At 41.2% G+C, this 17813-nt stretch overlaps 1 protein-coding gene across 4 annotated transcripts in view; it reads left to right on the top strand.

Moving 5' to 3' along the window:
* Window positions 1-17813, top strand: part of col4a4 (collagen, type IV, alpha 4) — a 142751-nt gene that overhangs the window by 66140 nt on the left and 58798 nt on the right. For all 4 annotated transcript variants that reach the window (XM_024441954.2, XM_024441956.2, XM_024441955.2 and 1 more), the window contains exons 10-14: window positions 1241-1303; window positions 5341-5376; window positions 5654-5695; window positions 8403-8483; window positions 12596-12640. In XM_024441954.2, coding sequence (XP_024297722.2) covers window positions 1241-1303; window positions 5341-5376; window positions 5654-5695; window positions 8403-8483; window positions 12596-12640 — 267 coding nt within the window. The remainder of the gene's footprint in view (window positions 1-1240; window positions 1304-5340; window positions 5377-5653; window positions 5696-8402; window positions 8484-12595; window positions 12641-17813) is intronic.

The following is a 17813-nucleotide window of genomic DNA, read 5'->3' as shown; positions in this document are numbered from 1 at the left end:
CGCCCTCAACCGTAAGGCTCTCCAGAGGGTAGTGAGGTCTGCACAACGCATCACTGGGGGCAAACTACCTGCCCTCCAGGACACCTACACCACCCGATGCTACAGGAAGGCCATAAAGATCATCAAGGACATCAACCACCCGAGCCACTGCCTGTTCACCCCGCTGTCATCCAGAAGGCGAGGTCAGTACAGGTGCATCAAAGCTGGGACCGAGAGACTGAAAAACAGCTTCTATCTCAAGGCCATCAGACTGTTAAACAGCCACCACTAACATTGAGTGGCTACTGCCAACACACTGTCAATGACACTGACTCTACTCCAGCCACTTTAATAATGGGAATTGATGGGAAATGATGTAAATATATCACTAGCCACTTAAACAATGCTACCTTATATAATGTTACTTACCCTACATTATTCATCTCATATGCATACGTAGATACTGTACTCTATATCATCGACTGCATCCTTATGTAATACATGTATCACTAGCCACTTTAACTATGCCACTTGGTTTACATACTCATCTCATATGTATATACTGTACTCGATATCATCTACTGTATCTTGCCTATGCTGCTCTGTACCATCACTCATTCATATATCCTTATGTACATATTCTTTATCCCCTTACACTGTGTATAAGACAGTAGTTTTTTGGAATTGTTAGTTAGATTACTTGTTCGTTATTACTGCATTGTCGGAACTAGAAGCACAAGCATTTCGCTACACTCGCATTAACATCTGCTAACCATGTGTATGTGACAAATAAAATTTGATTTGATTTGATTTGTCACCTCAAAATGGTGTTTTGACATTCGGCTTTTTAATCAAAAGTTATTGTGAATAGGAAGCAGCAACAGCATAATTTCAACTTATGTTTATAAATATAAATGGTACTTTCAATATTAAAGAGTATTTCCAAGAGTATTTTTCTAAGTCATGTCAAAACTTCTCAATGAGTCCAAAAACGCGCTGTGATTGATTTATTTGATGATATACCAGAAATCGTGAAAACGAGTTTGCCTTGCCTTCCTGCTTGAGTACCTGCACCTCTTATAGAATATTTGCACTAAAGTATGAACGCTGTTACTAAAATGAAAATTAGTAACACCACCTTTTTCATTCCACTTCAAGCATGGAATCTTACCCTACCCATGTGTTCATTCAGATGCTTTGTGGGTTGTGGATGTATCCAGGTTGTTTTTTAGGGTTTGACGCAGGGTTCTTTGTTTTACAGGGCTTCCAAGGCATTAGCGGCCCTAGGGGACCTACTGGACCAGTTGGTTTGGATGGATCAGATGTGAGTATAAAGCATCTATCATAGTCCAAAACGTGTATACGTACGCACAGCAGTGTTCTAGAATATTGGACCATTGGCCTTTCATACATTTCTAATTCTCAGCGCAGCTCAAGCTATTTTTCCAACTGTCAACATATTCAAATAAATAGAGGACACGTACCGGATCCTCTTTGGTTGAGAATTTGGGCTGTGTGTCCTCCGGGAGGGTGGTTTCAGCTATGTCACAATGGGACACCGGACAATCGCGTCTCAGCGTCTGTGTATTATTTCTATTTCTAATGGATTACATTTAGAAAGGAACCTACCCAACTCTGTTTATGTACATTTTAAAATGTTACATTACGTTTGACAACACATTAAGTGTGTGCCCTCAGGCCACTACTCTAATACCTCATATCTACAATACAAAATGCATGTGCACGTGTGTGTAGAGTGTGTGTGTGTTAGCATGTGTATGTGTATGCGTGTGTCTGTATCTGTGTTTGTGTCTCTTCACAGTCCCTGTTGTTCCATAAGGTGTATTTTTATCAGTTTTTAAAATCTGGTTCTACTGCTTGCATCAATTACCTGATGTAGAATAGAGTTCCATGTAGCCATGGCTCTATGTTATACTGTGCGCATCCCATAGTCTGTTCAAGACTTGGGGATTGTGAAGAGACCTCTGGTGGCATGTCTTATGAGGTATGTATGGGTGTCCGAGCTGTGTGCTAGTAGTTTAAACAGACAGCCCAGTACATTCAACATGTCAATACTTCTTACAAAAACAAGTAGTGATGAAGTCAATCTCTCCTCCACTTTGAACCATAAGAGATTGACATGCATGTTATTAATGTTCGTTCTCTGTGCAGCATGGCAGCCAGCCGTGCTGCTCTGTTCTGAGCCAATTATAATTTGTTCCCTCTTTGTGGCATGAGACCACGAGACCAGACAGTAGAGCAGGAGTGACAAAACTAGGGGCTCTAGGACCTACCTTGTTGATAGTGTTGTTAAGAAGGCAGATCAGATCTTTATTATGAACAGACTTCTCCCCATCTTAGCTACTGTTGCATCAACATGTTTTGACCACGACAGTTTACAATCTAGGGTTACTCCAAACAGTTTAGTCACCTCAACTTGCTGAATTTCCACATTATTCATTACAGGATTTAGTTTTGTATTTGTATTTATTAAGGATCCCCATTAGCTGCTGCCAAGGTAGCAGCTACTCTTCCTGGGGTCCAGCTACTTTAAGGCAGTTATATACTAATTTAAATATTACATGGCATTACATTTCATAACACTTTAAGTGTGTTCCCTCAGGCCATTACTCTACTATCACATATCTACAATACAAAATCCATGTGTACATGTGTATGTGTGTCTGCCTGTGTGTATCTCTTCACAGTCCCCACTGTTTCTTAAAGTTTTTTAAAAATATGATTCTACTGCTTGCATCAGTTACCTGATGTGGAATAGACTTCAATGTAGCCATGGCTCTATGTAGTACTGTGCTCCTCCCATACTCTGTACTTGACTTGGAAATTGTGAAGAGACCTTGTGGGGTATGCATGGGTGTCTGAGCTGTGCTAGTAGTTTAAACAGACAGCTCAGTGCATTCAGCATATCAACACTTCTTATAGTTGAGGTTTAGGGTTTAGTGTATGATTTGTCCCAAATACAATGCTTTTAGATTTTGGAATATTTAGGACTAACTTGTTTCTTGCCACCCATTCTGAAACTGACTGCTGTGGCAGTGATTTCACTCGCTGTAGTAGCTGATAGTGTTGAGTCATCCACATACATAGACACACTGACTTTACCTAAAAAGCCCTTGGCTGCTCATTAGTGAAGATTGAACAAAGTAAGAGGCCCAGATAGCTGCCCTGGGGAATGCCCGATTCCACCTGGATTACGTTGGAGAGGCTTCCATTAAAGAACACTCTCTGTGTTCTGTTAGAGTTGAGTTGAGTTTATTTGTATTTTTACAGGGACAGTACACATTAATCAACGTTTCAGTATTAGTGCTAGTTTTAGCCAGCCAGCTAATTTTCAACCACAGTCCCTGGGCAGGTTATTAAAAACAATTAAAATAACAATACAGACAATCATTGAGCAGTTAGCACACGCAGAGCAACATAGGACAATCAAGATGTAACATGCAGACAGAGCAACATAGCAACAAAAAAACGCAAGACAAAATACATAAAAGCAACAAAGTGTTTCCACACCTCACAAGCTGCAGACAACATGGAAAGCAACAAAACACAACTAAGATGTTCACAAATCTGATTGGCCTTTAGCCATGTCTTCATATGTTTTTTTGTGAAAGTGTGATAGGTGGTACAGTTATGTGTGTCTGGTGTCAGTGTATTCCAAACATGGGAAGCTCTCACAGAGAAAGCAGATTGACAAAAGATGCTTTTCCTTAAGGGAACTATACAGTCACCTCTCATGGCAGACCTTGTGGATCTGCTGCCATATGTTTGGGTTTTCTGTTTAACAAAAGTACTGAGTGGAGGGGGAGCCAGGCCATTTAGGATCTTGAATACAAGACATGCATCGGTGTATTGCACAAGATTTTTCCAACTCAAGAGCTCATGCTTTCTGAGGATGTAACAGTGATGATGGCTATTGGACTTCCTATCAAGCACTTTGAGAGCCTGTTTGTAGACAGTCTGAATGGGTTTTAATGGTGTACAGCAAGCTTGGGCCCAACTAGTCAAGCAGTATGTTAAGTGGGGGAGTATCATAGATTTCAAGTACAGTTTTGCTACCTCTGTAGTCAAACAATTTTGTATTAATCGGAAATAAGATAGGTTGAATTTGGTTATTTGAATTACCCTTTTCCCCTTCTTTTTAAAAGAGAGGTTGGAATCAAGTTTGATGCCAAGGTACTTAAAATCAGATACCACCTGGAGCCTCTCCTCTGACAAATAGACATCTAGCTCAGTAGCATCAGTTGCCCTCTTTGTGAAGAACATGCAGACAGTTTTTTTCACATTGTGACGTAACTTTTTATCCACAATATAGCAGGGGGTGTAAAGCCATATCACATGTTTTTCCAGTAGCAGACTATGATTGATAATGTCAAATGTAGCATCATCAGTAATTTGTGTAAGTGCTCTGCATGTTGAATGCCCTTCCCTATAAGTGTGCTGGAAATCTGTTGTCAATTTGTTTGCTGTAAAATAGCATTTTATCTGGTCAAACACATTTTTTTCCTAAAGTTTACTAAAGGTTGGTAACAGGCTGATTCGTCGGCTATTTGAGCCAGCAAAGGGGGCTTTACTATTATTGGGTAGCAAAATTACTTTTGCTTTCCTCCAGGCCTGAGGGCACACACTTTCTTGCAGGCTTAGAATGAAAATATGGAAAATAGGAGTGGCAAAATCGTCTGACATTGACGCTTATAAGGCTGCGTTTACACAGGCAGCCTAATTCAGATAATTTTTCAATTATTTGCATATCTTATACCAATATGATCTTTTCCATAATGTGTCAACAACAAAAAACACAAATGGAATCTGATATCTTCACTCCTGCATAGGTGAATCTGAATCCTGGTACAAACCCTATCCTCCATATGCAACTTCTGTCTGGACGCTCAGATAAAAAAAGATGTGCTCTGAAGTTTTTTTGCACATGACCCTCTGTTATAACAACAACCACCCCAAAATGTTAAGGAACAGTGACAGGAAATGAACATTGCACCTGTGTGCTACAACTGAATGTGCAAATCTGATATGGGTCACATGTAAAACAGAGTGTGGACAGTCAGAAAAAACATTGGATATAGATGGAAAATCAGATTTGGGTTCTGAGTGTGGCTGTGTAAACACTGTAGTGCACTATATAAGGAATAGGGTGCCATTTGGGACCCATTGTGTTTTCTCACTCGAATGTGTGTGTTCAATGTATACTGTATTTGTGGTACATATCGTACGTAGCCTGCAGTTTGTTTCTTTGTGTATTGTGTGTTCTAGTGTCATCCAAACAATCACCTTGAATTTGTTTAAAACCATGTTTATTCATAAGGATGTCTGTGTGTTTTTCCGCAGGGTTTAACTGGTTCACCTGGCCTGAGAGGTCCGCCTGTATGTTCCTACCTTTACCTAACTACCTGCTCGATTACACTTTCACACATTTTACTCTACAGACTATGAAAAGGGATAATCTAATATTATTTCATGCCACAATTGCATATTCAGTAACCTCCCCTATGTTGAAAGCATTCTAAATCATATGAAACACTAGTACACGGCCCTCTCCATAGGCTAGCTTTAGTTGTATTTATCTGTCACACTCACTCTTTCTCTTTCATTAATTCTCTATCTCCCTCTACCTCTCCCTCTCTCCCTGTCATTTTATCAGGGAGAGAAAGGAAGATCATTGCCAGGACAGAAAGGAGATGAAGTGAGTAACCCACAAGTGTGTCCATAACACCCCTGCAGGTCAAGTATGGAAATCAGCTCTTGTGCTTCCAATCCATAAGGGCAAGGATAGTAGTGATCTTAATACTTATCGCCCCATTTCAAGTCTTTCTTGTCTAGCTAAGATTCTTGAATCCTTAGAAAATGTACAACTTTTGCAAATGTATTTTTAATGTTAACCAATTATGGTTTAGGCCTGGGCATAGCACTATTACAGCAACCACTTTAGTTATTAATGATCTTGTCAATGCTTTAGTAACTAAAATGAAATGTGCTGCTTTGTTTGTAAACCTGTCAAAAAATTTTGATGCTGTTGCTCGTGCTATTTAATTGAATAAGTTGTCGTCAATAGGCCTGAGCTCTGACGCCTGTTAATGGTTTAATGATTATCTTAGTGACAGAACTCAGGCCATAGTGATTGATGGGGTTAAGTCTACATTTCTTGAGGTACATAAGGTGTACCACAGGGGACCTGTTCTCATCACTATTTATCTAAACACATTGGTCAAACTGTAAAATATTGTAAAAATATTGTAAACTTCATCTTTATGTAGATGATACTATTATGTATGCTATTGCCCCGACTGTTCATGTGGCTGCGTAAAAACTACAGTCAGATTTTATAGCTGTGCAGGAATCCCTTGTTGATTTAAAACTTGTGCTTAATACGGGCAAATCAAAATGCATGTTTTTAGGGAAAGGGAAAGGGGGATACCTAGTCAGTTGTACAACTGAATGCCTTCAACTGAAATGTGTCTTCCACATTTAACCTAACCCCTTTAAACTCTTGTAAGAATGTTCACTCATTAGATGGTTCTCCAATCGAACATGTTCCTGCATATAAATACTTAAGCATTAGGATTGATATGGATAATACGTTTAAAAAACATAAAGATGAGCTGGTTAAGAAGATAATATTTAAAGTGTCCTTTTTCTATAAAAACAGATAGTGCTTTTCTCTAAGCATTAGGAAGTAGATTATACAGTCAATCATTTGATCTGTTCTTGATTATGGTGATATTATTTATCAAAGTGTAAATACTCATAATCCTTTGGATGCCATCTCCCATAGTGCCCTTCATTTTGTTACAGGTGACAGTTTTGATACTCACCACTGTATCCTATATCAAAAGGTTGGCTGGACTTCGCTAAAGACCTGTAGATCTCTACATTACTCCCTTTTTGTTGACAAGGCCCTACTTCATAAACTTCTGACTAATCTACCTTTGCTGTTGAAGTATAGACACCTTGCCTAACCTGTTCACAGGATTGGTTTACTTTTGAGGTTTCTAGGGTCTCCACCGAGCTTGGTGAATCTGCTTTTAGTTTTAATGCACCGTATTGCTGGAACAAAATTCAAAATACATTTAATCTTGATGTTCTGTTGCTGTTCGGGTAATTTAAAGCATTGATTGGGGACTGATTTGTGGAGAAATGTAACTGTTTTTCTGGTTGATTTTGTAATGTTTTATTTGTGCTACCCATGACAGTTTTTTTGTATTTTAATATATATATATATATATATAGTACCAGTCAGACGTTTGGACACACCTACTCATTCCAGGGTTTTTCTTAATTTTTCTGAGTAAGCACAAACCAGATGGGATGCGTATCGCTGCAGAACGCTGTGGTAGCCATTCTGGTTAAGTGTGCCTTGAATGATAAATAAATCACAGACAATGTCACCAGCAAAGCACCATCACACCTCCTCCTCCATGCTTCACTGTGAGAACCACACGTGCCACGATAATCTGTTCACCTACACTGTGTCTCACAAAGACAAAGCGGTTGGAACCAAAAATGTCATCAGACCAGAGGACAGATTTCTACCTGTCTTAATGTCCATTGCTTCTGTTTCTTGGCCCAAGCAAGTCTCTTCTTATTATTGGTGTCCTTTAGTAGTGGTTTCTTTGCAGCAATTTGACCATGAAGGCCTGATTCACACAGTCTCCTCTGAACAGTTGATGTTGAGATGTGTTCGTTACTTTATTTGAACTGCAATCTGAGGTGCAGTTAACTCTAATTAACTTATGGCTAACTCTGGGTCTTCCTTTCCTGTTGCGGTCCTCATGAAAGACAGTTTAGTCATAGCGCTTGATGGTTTTTGCGACTGCACTTGAAGAAACTTTCTATGTTCTTGAAATTTTCGTGATTGACTGACATTCATGTCTTAAAGTAATGATGGCTTTAGTTTCTCTGCTTATTTGAGCTGTTCTTGCCATTATATGGACTTAGTCTTTTACCAAATAGGGCTATCTTCTGTATACCACCTGTACCTTGTCACAACACAACTGATTGGCTCGAACAAATTAAGAAGGAAATAAATTCCATAAATTAACTTTTAAAAAGGCACACCTGTTAATTGAAATGCATTCCAGGTGACTACCTCATGAAGCTGGTTGAGAGAATGCCAAGCGTGTGTATAGCTGTCATCAAGGAAAAGGGTAGCTACTTTGAAGAATCTCAAATGTACAATATCATTTGATTTGTTTAACACCTCTTTGGTTATTACATGATTCCATATGTGTTATTTCATAGTTTTGATGTCTTCACTATTATTCTACAATGTAGAAATAAAGAAAAACCCTTGAATGAGTAGGTGTATCCAATCTTTTGACTGGTACTGTATATATAGATACAGTTTGTGTGTAAAGAATGTGCTGACAACCTCACCTGTGTATGTGTCATAGGGAGATCAGGGTACCCAAGGGCCCCCAGGACCCTTTGAGTTTGTGGACCCCCCAGAAGACTTCTACATCAAAGGAAGCAAGGTGATCAGGATGTCTTCTATAACATGATTTTCATTGGTTGTCTGTGGGGTGGTAGGTACTCTAGAGGTTAGAGAGGCTTACCAGCAGCTCGAAAGTTACTCGCTCCCAAGTATACTACTAGCCAATGTCCAGTCTCTTAACAACAAGGTAGACGAAATCCGAGCAAGGGTTGCCTTCCAGAGAGACATCAGAGATTGTAACATTCTCTGTTTCATGGAAACATGGCTCACTCGGGATACGTTATCAGAGTCTGTACAGCCACCTTTCTTCACGCGTCACGCAGACAGAAACAAATATTTCTATGGTAAGAAGAAGGGCGGGGGTGTATGCCTTATGATTAACAAGTTGCGGTGTGATCATAACAACATACAGGAACTCAAGTCATTTTGTTCACCTGACCTAGAATTCCTTACAATCAAATGCCGACTACATTATCTACCAAGAGAATTCTCTGGGATTATAATCGTCGTGAACATCCCCCCCAAGCAGACACCTCGACGGCCCTGAAAGAACTTCATTGGACTATGTAAACTGGAAACCACATACCCTGAGGGTGCATTTATTGTAGGTGGGGATTTTAACAAGGCTAATCTGAAAACAAGGCTCCCTAAATATTATTAGCATATCGAATGCTCGACCCGGGCTAGAAAAATTCTGGATCATTGTTACTCTAACTTCCGCGACGCATACAAAGCCCTCCCTCGCCCTCCTTTCGGCAAATCTGACCACGACTCCATTTTGTTGCTCCCAGCCTATAGACTGAAACTAAAACAGGGAACGCCCGTGCTCAGGTCTGTTCAACGCTGGTCCGACCAATCCGATTCCACGCTTCAAGATTGCTTCGATCACGTGGACTGGGATATGTTCCGGATTGCGTTGAACAACAACATTGATGTATACGCTGATTCGTTGTACCCACCCACAATTGTCGCCGTTGTACCCAAGGCGGCAATTAAAACCTTCCCCAACCAGAAACCATGTATTAATGCTGCTTTAGCTACACTGCTTTATATCAGGGCAAGGTGACCAGAAACATGACTGAATACAAGCAGTGTAGCTATTCCCTGCGCAAGGCAATCAAACAAGCTAAGTGTCAGTATAGAGACAAAGTTGAGTCGCAATTCAATGGCTCAGACATGAGAGGTATGTGGCAGGGTCTACAGTCAATCATGGACTACAAAAGGAAAACCAGCCACGTCGCGGACCCCGGTGTCTTGCTCCCAGACAAACTAAACAACTTCTTTGCTCACTTTGAGGACAATACAGTGACACCGACACGCCCCGCTACCAAAACCTGAGGCCTCTCCTTCACTGCAGCCAACGTGAGTAAAACATTTAAAAGTGTTAACCCTCGCAAGGCCCAGATGGCATCCCTAGCCGCGTCCTCAGAGCATGCGCAGACCAGCTGGCTGGTGTGTTTACGGACATATTCAATCAATCCCTATCCCAGTCTGCTGTTCCCACATGCTTCAAGAGGGGTACCATTGTTCCTGTTCCCAAGAAAGCTAAGGTAACTGAGCTAAACGCCTATCGCCCCGAAGCACTCACTTCCGTCATCATGAAGTGCTTTGAGAGACTAGTCAAGGATCATATCACTTCCTCCCTACCTGATACCCTAGACCCACTTCAATTTGCTTACCGCCCCAATAGGTCCACAAACGACGCAATCGCAATCACACTGCACACTGCCCTAACCCATCTAGACAAGAGGAATACCTATGTAAGAATGCTGTTAATCGACTACAGCTCAGCATTTAACACCAAAGTACCCTCCAAACTCGTCATTAAGCTTGAGAGCCTGGGTCTCGACTCTGCCCCGTGCAACTGGGTCCTGGACTTTCTGACGGGCCGCCCCCCCAGGTGGTGAGGGTAGGAAACCATCTCCACCCCGCTGATCCTCAACACTGGGGACCCACAAGGGTGCGTTCTCAGCCCTCTCCTGTACTCCCTGTTCACCCATGACTGCATGGCCATGCACGCCTCCAACTCAATCATCAAGTTTGCAGATGACACTAAAGTGGTAGGCTTGATTACCAACAACAACGAGACGGCCTACAAGGAGGAGGTGAGGGCCCTAGAAGTGTGCTGTCAGGAAAATAACCTCACACTCAACGTCAACAAAACAAAACAAAGGAGATTATCGTGGACTTCAGGAGACAGCAGAGGGAGCACCACCCTATCCACATTGACAGGACAGTAGTGGAGAAGGTGGAAAGTTTTAAGTTCCTCGGCGTACACATCACGGACAAACTGAAATGGTCCACCCACACTGACATTGTGGTGAAGAAGGCCCAACAGCACCTCTTCAACCTCAGGAGGCTGAAGAAATTTGGCTTGTCACCAAAAACACTCACAAACTTTTACAGATGCACAATCGAGAGCATCCTGTCAGGCTGTATCACCGCCTGTTACGGCAACTGCTCCGCCCACAACCGTAAGGATCTTCAGAGGGTAGTGAGGTCTGCACGACGCATCACCGGGTGCAAACTACCTGCCCTCCAGGACACCTACACCATCCGATTTCACAGGAAGGCCATAAAGATCATCAAGGACAACAACCACCCGAGCCACTGCCTGTTCACCCCGCTATCATCCAGAAGGCGAGGTCAGTACAGGTGCATCAAAGTTGGGACCGAGAGACTGAAAAACAGCTTCTATCTCAAGGCCATCAGACTGTTAAACAGCCATCACTAACATTGAGTGGCTGCTGCCAACATACTGACTCAAATCTGTAGCCACTTTAATAATTAAAATTGGATGTAATAAATGTATCACTAGTCACTTAAACAATGCCACTTTATATAATGTTTACATACCCGACATTACTCATCTCGTATGTATATACATTACTCTATACCAAATCCAAATCAAATCAAATCAAATGTATTTATATAGCCCTTCGTACATCAGCTGATATCTCAAAGTGCTGTACAAAAACCTAGCCTAAAACCCCAAACAGCAAGCAATGCAGGTGTAGAAGCACGGTGGCTAGGAAAAACTCCCTAGAAAGGCCAAAACCTAGGAAGAAACCTAGAGAGGAACCAGGCTATGAGGGGTGGCCAGTCCTCTTCTGGCTGTGCCGGGTGGAGATTATAACAGAACATGGCCAAGATGTTCAAATGTTCATAAATGACCAGCATGGTCAAATAATAATAATCACAGGCAACAGTTGAAACTGGAGCAGCAGCACGGCCAGGTGGCCTGGGGACCCAACTCTGTCCCTTAGTCACTGTCACTAGCCAGCTACTCAGGGACGGTTGCCTTACCTACATAGTCATTGAACACTGGTGACTTTAATAATGATTACTTACTATTTACATATCTACTGCTGTACAACATTTTTAACATTTAAAAATGTTTCATTATTGTGTGCTTGTTGGACATTTACTGCATTGATTGATAGGAACATACGCATTTTTCTGCACCCGCCATACCATCTGCTAAACTGTGTATTAAATGTTTACTTTATTTGATAGGACTCTTAATAATAGCGATGATTCAACTTGACAGTTAGCCCAGTTGATTAGAGTACTTTGGCATCATTTGCAGGCCGAACAAAGAGACTGAACACTGAGCTGATGAACAAGAGAACACCTCTTTTTCCCCTCCTACTATCTACTGCATCTTGCCTATGCCGTTCGGCCATCGCTCATCCATATATTCATATGTACATATTCTTATTCATTCCTTTACACTTGTGTGTATAAGGTAGTTGTTGTGAAATTCTTAGATTACTTGTTAGGTATTACTGCATTGTCGGAATTAGAAGCACAAGCATTTCACTACACTAGCATTAACATCTGCTAACCATGTGTATGTGACCAATAAAATGTGATTTTATTTTATTTGGAACTCAAATGGCAGTTGGAAGGCTGTTTGTCTCTGATCCCAGGTACCATCTCCTGCCTTTGTGCACTTGACAAAGGAACTTAACCCCCCATTATTAGCTCCATCCAGGGGGACTACACCGTGGCTGACCCAGTGCCTCTCAATGTTTGTATGGGTTTTTGGGAAAGCCAGAATACCAATTTCTGTTCTAAAAAATATACATCAAAGTATCTATTATATATATTCTTTCCTGATTCTTATTGATTGCCTGTGTTTTATTGCAGGGGAGGAGTGGTGTGAAGGGAGAGTGTGGACCCAGGGGAAGTGATGTGAGTACACAGAGCCAGCTGAATCTTGTTTATCATCATTACTTACGCATAAAAGTTGTGGTCTTTGTATTTGAGCAATATGATTGGCCGTTCATTCATACTATGCTCCCATGAGTAAGTTTCTTGAGCACTCAAGCAGTACAGAAGTTGATAGCTACTTTCACACAGCACACGCGAGCTGTCCTGAGTAAAAAGAAGCGCCCATCAATCCCCACTGGGCACACACTGGTTGAATCAACGTTGTGTCCACGTCATTGCAATGAAATTACATTGAACCAACGTGGAATAGATGTTGAATTGACATCTTTACCCACTGAATCTACTCGCTGAGCTTATTTATTTTTGTGAATTACGAAAAGTAAACATTCAATAGTGAACATAGAGTGGTTCTTCCTTTAAAAGTTACGAGCTTATGCAGCGATCGTTTGTGGTAGATGGTGGCATTCTGTCATTGCACCACACTATCACAAGGGTGAGTTAGAACACTGATCTATCAGAAGTCTAAACTGTGGCAATTAATGAAGGCGTTTATAGTCCTGCATCAAGCAACAACAACAAAAAGCTGTGTTCCTGGAGTTAAGAAAGAACTTGGGTAAATACCATAGGGGAATTTTCACAAATTTTGAAAAATAGGCACTGTGAGCTTTTGGTTTCTCTCCCTCTAAAAACAGAAATAAATCATTCTAAATAATAAACTGGCTTTATTTGCAAATTAGTAAGAATGTCTCACACAATATTCAAGAATGGCATTTTTCCCTTTATTCAGATTACAATCGCTCACTTTCGGTTATTTGAAACTAAATCATCTCCAAAATATCATTATGTTTTAAACAAGCCATAGAAAAGGAAGGAACTTGTCTCTCGGCCCTGCATTAAAGACCAAAATTGCTTAAGGTTAAAGAAAATTGTGATAAATAAAAAATATATACCACCGTCCCTTGCGCATGTCATTTTCTTTTAATAATGCATCCTTAATTACAAAGCGATGACTATTATTATTAACCCTGCACTATAATGATATAAAAGCCCCTTAGATATTCTCACAGACCAGATTTGCCCTAACGAAAAATGCCCCTTAGATATTAATTTAGAATCCTCCAATCCTCAAAGTGTAATTATTGATGGAAAGTCACGTCATTGACATAGATTCAGGCGGCATTGGTGGAGTTGAAGAGGAAGAGGAACGAGATGTCACAATCCATGCCAAGCAAACATGCAGATGTTTATTTCAAATACATTTTAGTTGCAACAAGTTCGATCGGGTTTAAATCAGGAGACCTACATGTAGAGATGAAAAACATTTTTTTAAATATTCTTTAGGCCTACCATAGGCAACATGAGTCTCACTAGTGTTGAGTAATGTGCTGTTAAAAGTGTTGTAGGTATTTTATTTATTTATTTTTATTTAACCTTTATTTTACTACATAAAGGTCTACTTACCCTGCTGGTGTCTTGACCCAGTGTATGCCCTCATTTGCAATACAAACCATAACAAATTACAGTGGGAATAAATGGAAGGGGGAACCAGTTAGGAACTTCTCTGTTGGCCATGGAGGCCTTTTAAAAACATGTTTTCAAACACTTTTCACAAGGTCTATTAGCAGGACAATAGACACGATGTGGTCCCAAAAACAGCTCTCTGACATAGGGTCCAGCATATCTCTTGATGATGTCATTGAATATCTCGCCAGCTTTGATTACATGCCTGGGCCTGCAGTACGCAAAGTTCTTTGTTTGTCAGACATCATCATTGGGTTGAAAACTACAGAACAGTACAAAACAAGAGAACACACATGGTTAATTTTCTTGATTTTCTTTTTATAATAATAATTCTATAGATATATACAGTTGAAGTCAGAAATGTACATACACTTAGGTTGGGGTCATTAGAACTCGTTTTTCAACCACTCCATAAATTTCTTGTTTAACAAACTATAGTTTTGGCAAGTCGGTTAGGACATCTACTTTGTGCATGACACAAGTAATTTTTCCAACAATTGTTTACAGACAGATTATTTCACTTATAATTCACTGTATCACAATTTCAGTGGGTCAGAAGTTTACATACACTAAGTTGACTGTGCCTTTAAACAGCTTGGAAAATTCCAGAAAATTATGTCATGGCTTTAGAAGCTTCTGATAGGCTAATTTACATAATTTGAGTCAGTTGGAGGTGTACCTGTGGATTTATTTCAAGGCCTACCTTGTAGACCTCCACAAGTCTGGTTCATCCTTGGGAGCAATTTACAAACGCCTGAAGGTACCACGTTCATCTGTACAAACAATAGTACGCAAGTAGAAACACAGGCAGCCGTCATACCGCTCAGGAAGAAGACGCATTCTGTCTCACAGAGATGAATGCCCTTTGATGCGAAAAGTGCAAAGCAATCCCAGAACAAGGGTAAAGGACCTTGTGAAAATGCTGGAGGAAACAGGTTCAAAAGTATCGATATCCACAGTAAAATGAGTCATATATGAGTCTGATATAACCTGAAAGTCAGCTCAGCAAGGAAGAGTCCACTGCTCCAAAACCGCCATAAAACATCCAGTCTACGGTTTGCAACTGCACATGGGGACAAAGACTGTACTTTGGAGAAATGTTTGGCCATAATGACCCTCATTATGTTCGGAGGAAAAAGGGGGAGGCTTGCAAGCTGAAGAACACCATCCCAACCGTGAAGCACGGTGGTGGCAGCATCATGTTGTGGGAGTGCTTTGCTGCAAGAGGGACAGCTGCACTTCACAAAATAGATGGCATCATGAGGGACTAACATTATGTGGATATATTGAAGCAACATCTCAAGACATCAGTCAGGAAGTTAAATCTTGGTCGCAAATGGGTCTTCCAAATGAACAATAACCCCAAGCATACTTCCAAAGTTGTGGCAAAATGGCTTAAAGAAAAGTTTAAAGTCAAGGTATTGAAGTGGCCATCACAAAGCCCTAACCTCAATCCTATAGAAATCTTGTGGGCAGAACTGAAAAAGCGTGTGCGAGCGAGGCCTACAAACCCGAATCAGTTACACCAGCTCTGTCAGGAGGAATGGGCCAAAATTCACTCAATTTATTGTGGGAAGCTTGTGGAAGGCTACCCAAAACGTTTGACTCAAGTTAAACAACAGTGCTACCAAATACCAATTGATTGTATGTAAACTTCTGTCCCACTGAGAATGTGATAAAAGAAATCAAATTTGAAATAAAGAATTCTCTCTACTATTATTCTGACATTTCACATTCTTAAAATAGTGGTGGTCCTAACTGACCTAAGACAGGGAATTTTTACTAGGATTAAATGTCAGTGATTGTGAAAAACTGAGTTTAAATGTATTTGGCTAAGGTGTATGTAAACTTCCGACTTTATATACAGTTGAAGTCGGAAGTTTACATTTTTCGCAAATCCTAACATTTAATCCTTGTAAAAATTCTCAATTGGTTTGAGGTCGGGTGATTGTGGAGGCGAGGTCAACTGATGCAGCACTCCATCACTCTCCTTCTTGGTCAAATACACAGCCTGGAGGTGTTTTGGGTCATTTTCCTGTTGAAGAACAAATTATAGTCCCACGAAGCGCAAACCGAATGGGATGGTGTATCACTGCAGAATGCTTTGGTAGTCATGCTGGTTGAGTGTGCCTTGAATTCTAAATAAATTACAGACAGTGTCACCAGCAAAGCTCCCCCATACCATCACACCTCCTCCTCCTTGCTTCACGGTGGGAACCACACATTTTCTTATTGGTGTCCTTTTGGGGTGTCTCCTCTGAAAAGTTGATGTTGAGATGTGTCTGTTACTTTAACTCTGTGAAGCATTCATTTGGGCTGCAATTTCTGAGGCTTGTAACTCTGATTGGCACACCTGTTAATTGAAATGCAACCTCATGAAGCTGTTTGAGAGAATGCCTAGAGTGTGCAAAGCTGTTATCAAGGTAAAGGTTGGCTGCTTTGAAGAATCTCAAAGCAGCCAACCAGATGACCTGGTATCCACAATCACCTGACCTCAACCCAATTGAGTTGGTTTGGGATGTTGGACCGCAGAGTTAAGGACAAGTAGTCAACAAGTGCTCAGCATATGTGGAAACTCCTTCAAAACTGTTGGAAAAGTATTCCAGGTTAAGCTGGTTGAGAGAATATCAAGTGTGTAAAGCTGTCATCAAAACAAAGGGTGGCTACTTTGAAGAATCTCAAATGTAAAATATATTTTGATTTGTTTAACACTTTTTTGGTTAATAAAAGTCCTCTCACTGTCAACTGCATTTATTTTCAGCAAAATTAACATGTGTAAATATTTGTATGAACATAAGATTCAACAACTGAGACATGAACTGAACAAGTTCCACAGACATGTGACTAACAAAATAGAATAATGTGTCCCTGACCAAAGAGGGGTTCAAAATCAAAAGTAACAGTCAGTATGTGGTGTAGCCACCAGCTGCATGAAGTACTGCAGTGCATCTCCTCCTCATGGACTTTTTCAGATTTGCCCGTTCTTGCAGTAAGATGTTACCCCACTCGTCCACCAAGGCACCTGCAAGTTCCCAGACATTTCTGGGGTGAATGGCCCTAGCCCTCACTCTCCAATCCAACAGATCCCAGTGCTCAATGGGATTGAGATCCGGGCTCTTCGCTGGCCATGGCAGAACACTGACATTCCTGTCTTGCAGGAAATCACGCACAGAACGAGCACTATGGCTGGTGGCATTGTCATGCTTGAGAGTCATGTCAAGATGAGCCTGCAGGAAGGGTGCCACATGGGGGAGGAGGATGTCTTCCCTGTAACTTGCAGCGTTGAGATTGCCTGCAATGACAACAAGCTCAGTCCGATGAGGCTGTGACACACTCCCCAAGACTATGATGGACCCTCCACCTCCAAATCGATCCCACTCCAGAGTACAGGCCTCGGTGTAACACTCATTCCTTCGACGATAAACGCGAATCCGACCATCACCCCTGGTGAGACAAAACCACGACTCGTCAGGGAAGATCACTTTTTGCCAATCCTGTCTGGTCCAGCGACGGTGAGTTTGTGCCCATAGGCGACTTTGTTGCCGGTGATGTCTGGTGAGGACCTGCCTTACATCAGGCCTACAAACCCTCAGGGTTGTTGTCCTGTTGGAAGGTGAACCTTTGCCCCAGTCTGAGGTCCTGAGTGCTCTGTAGCCGGTTTTCATCAAGGATC

This window comes from Oncorhynchus tshawytscha, linkage group LG13, assembly GCF_018296145.1.
Source record: "Oncorhynchus tshawytscha isolate Ot180627B linkage group LG13, Otsh_v2.0, whole genome shotgun sequence".
NCBI classification, from domain to species: Eukaryota; Metazoa; Chordata; class Actinopteri; order Salmoniformes; family Salmonidae; genus Oncorhynchus; species Oncorhynchus tshawytscha.
Note: the sequence above shows the minus strand (reverse complement) of the source record. Positions and strands in the feature narration are given on the sequence as shown.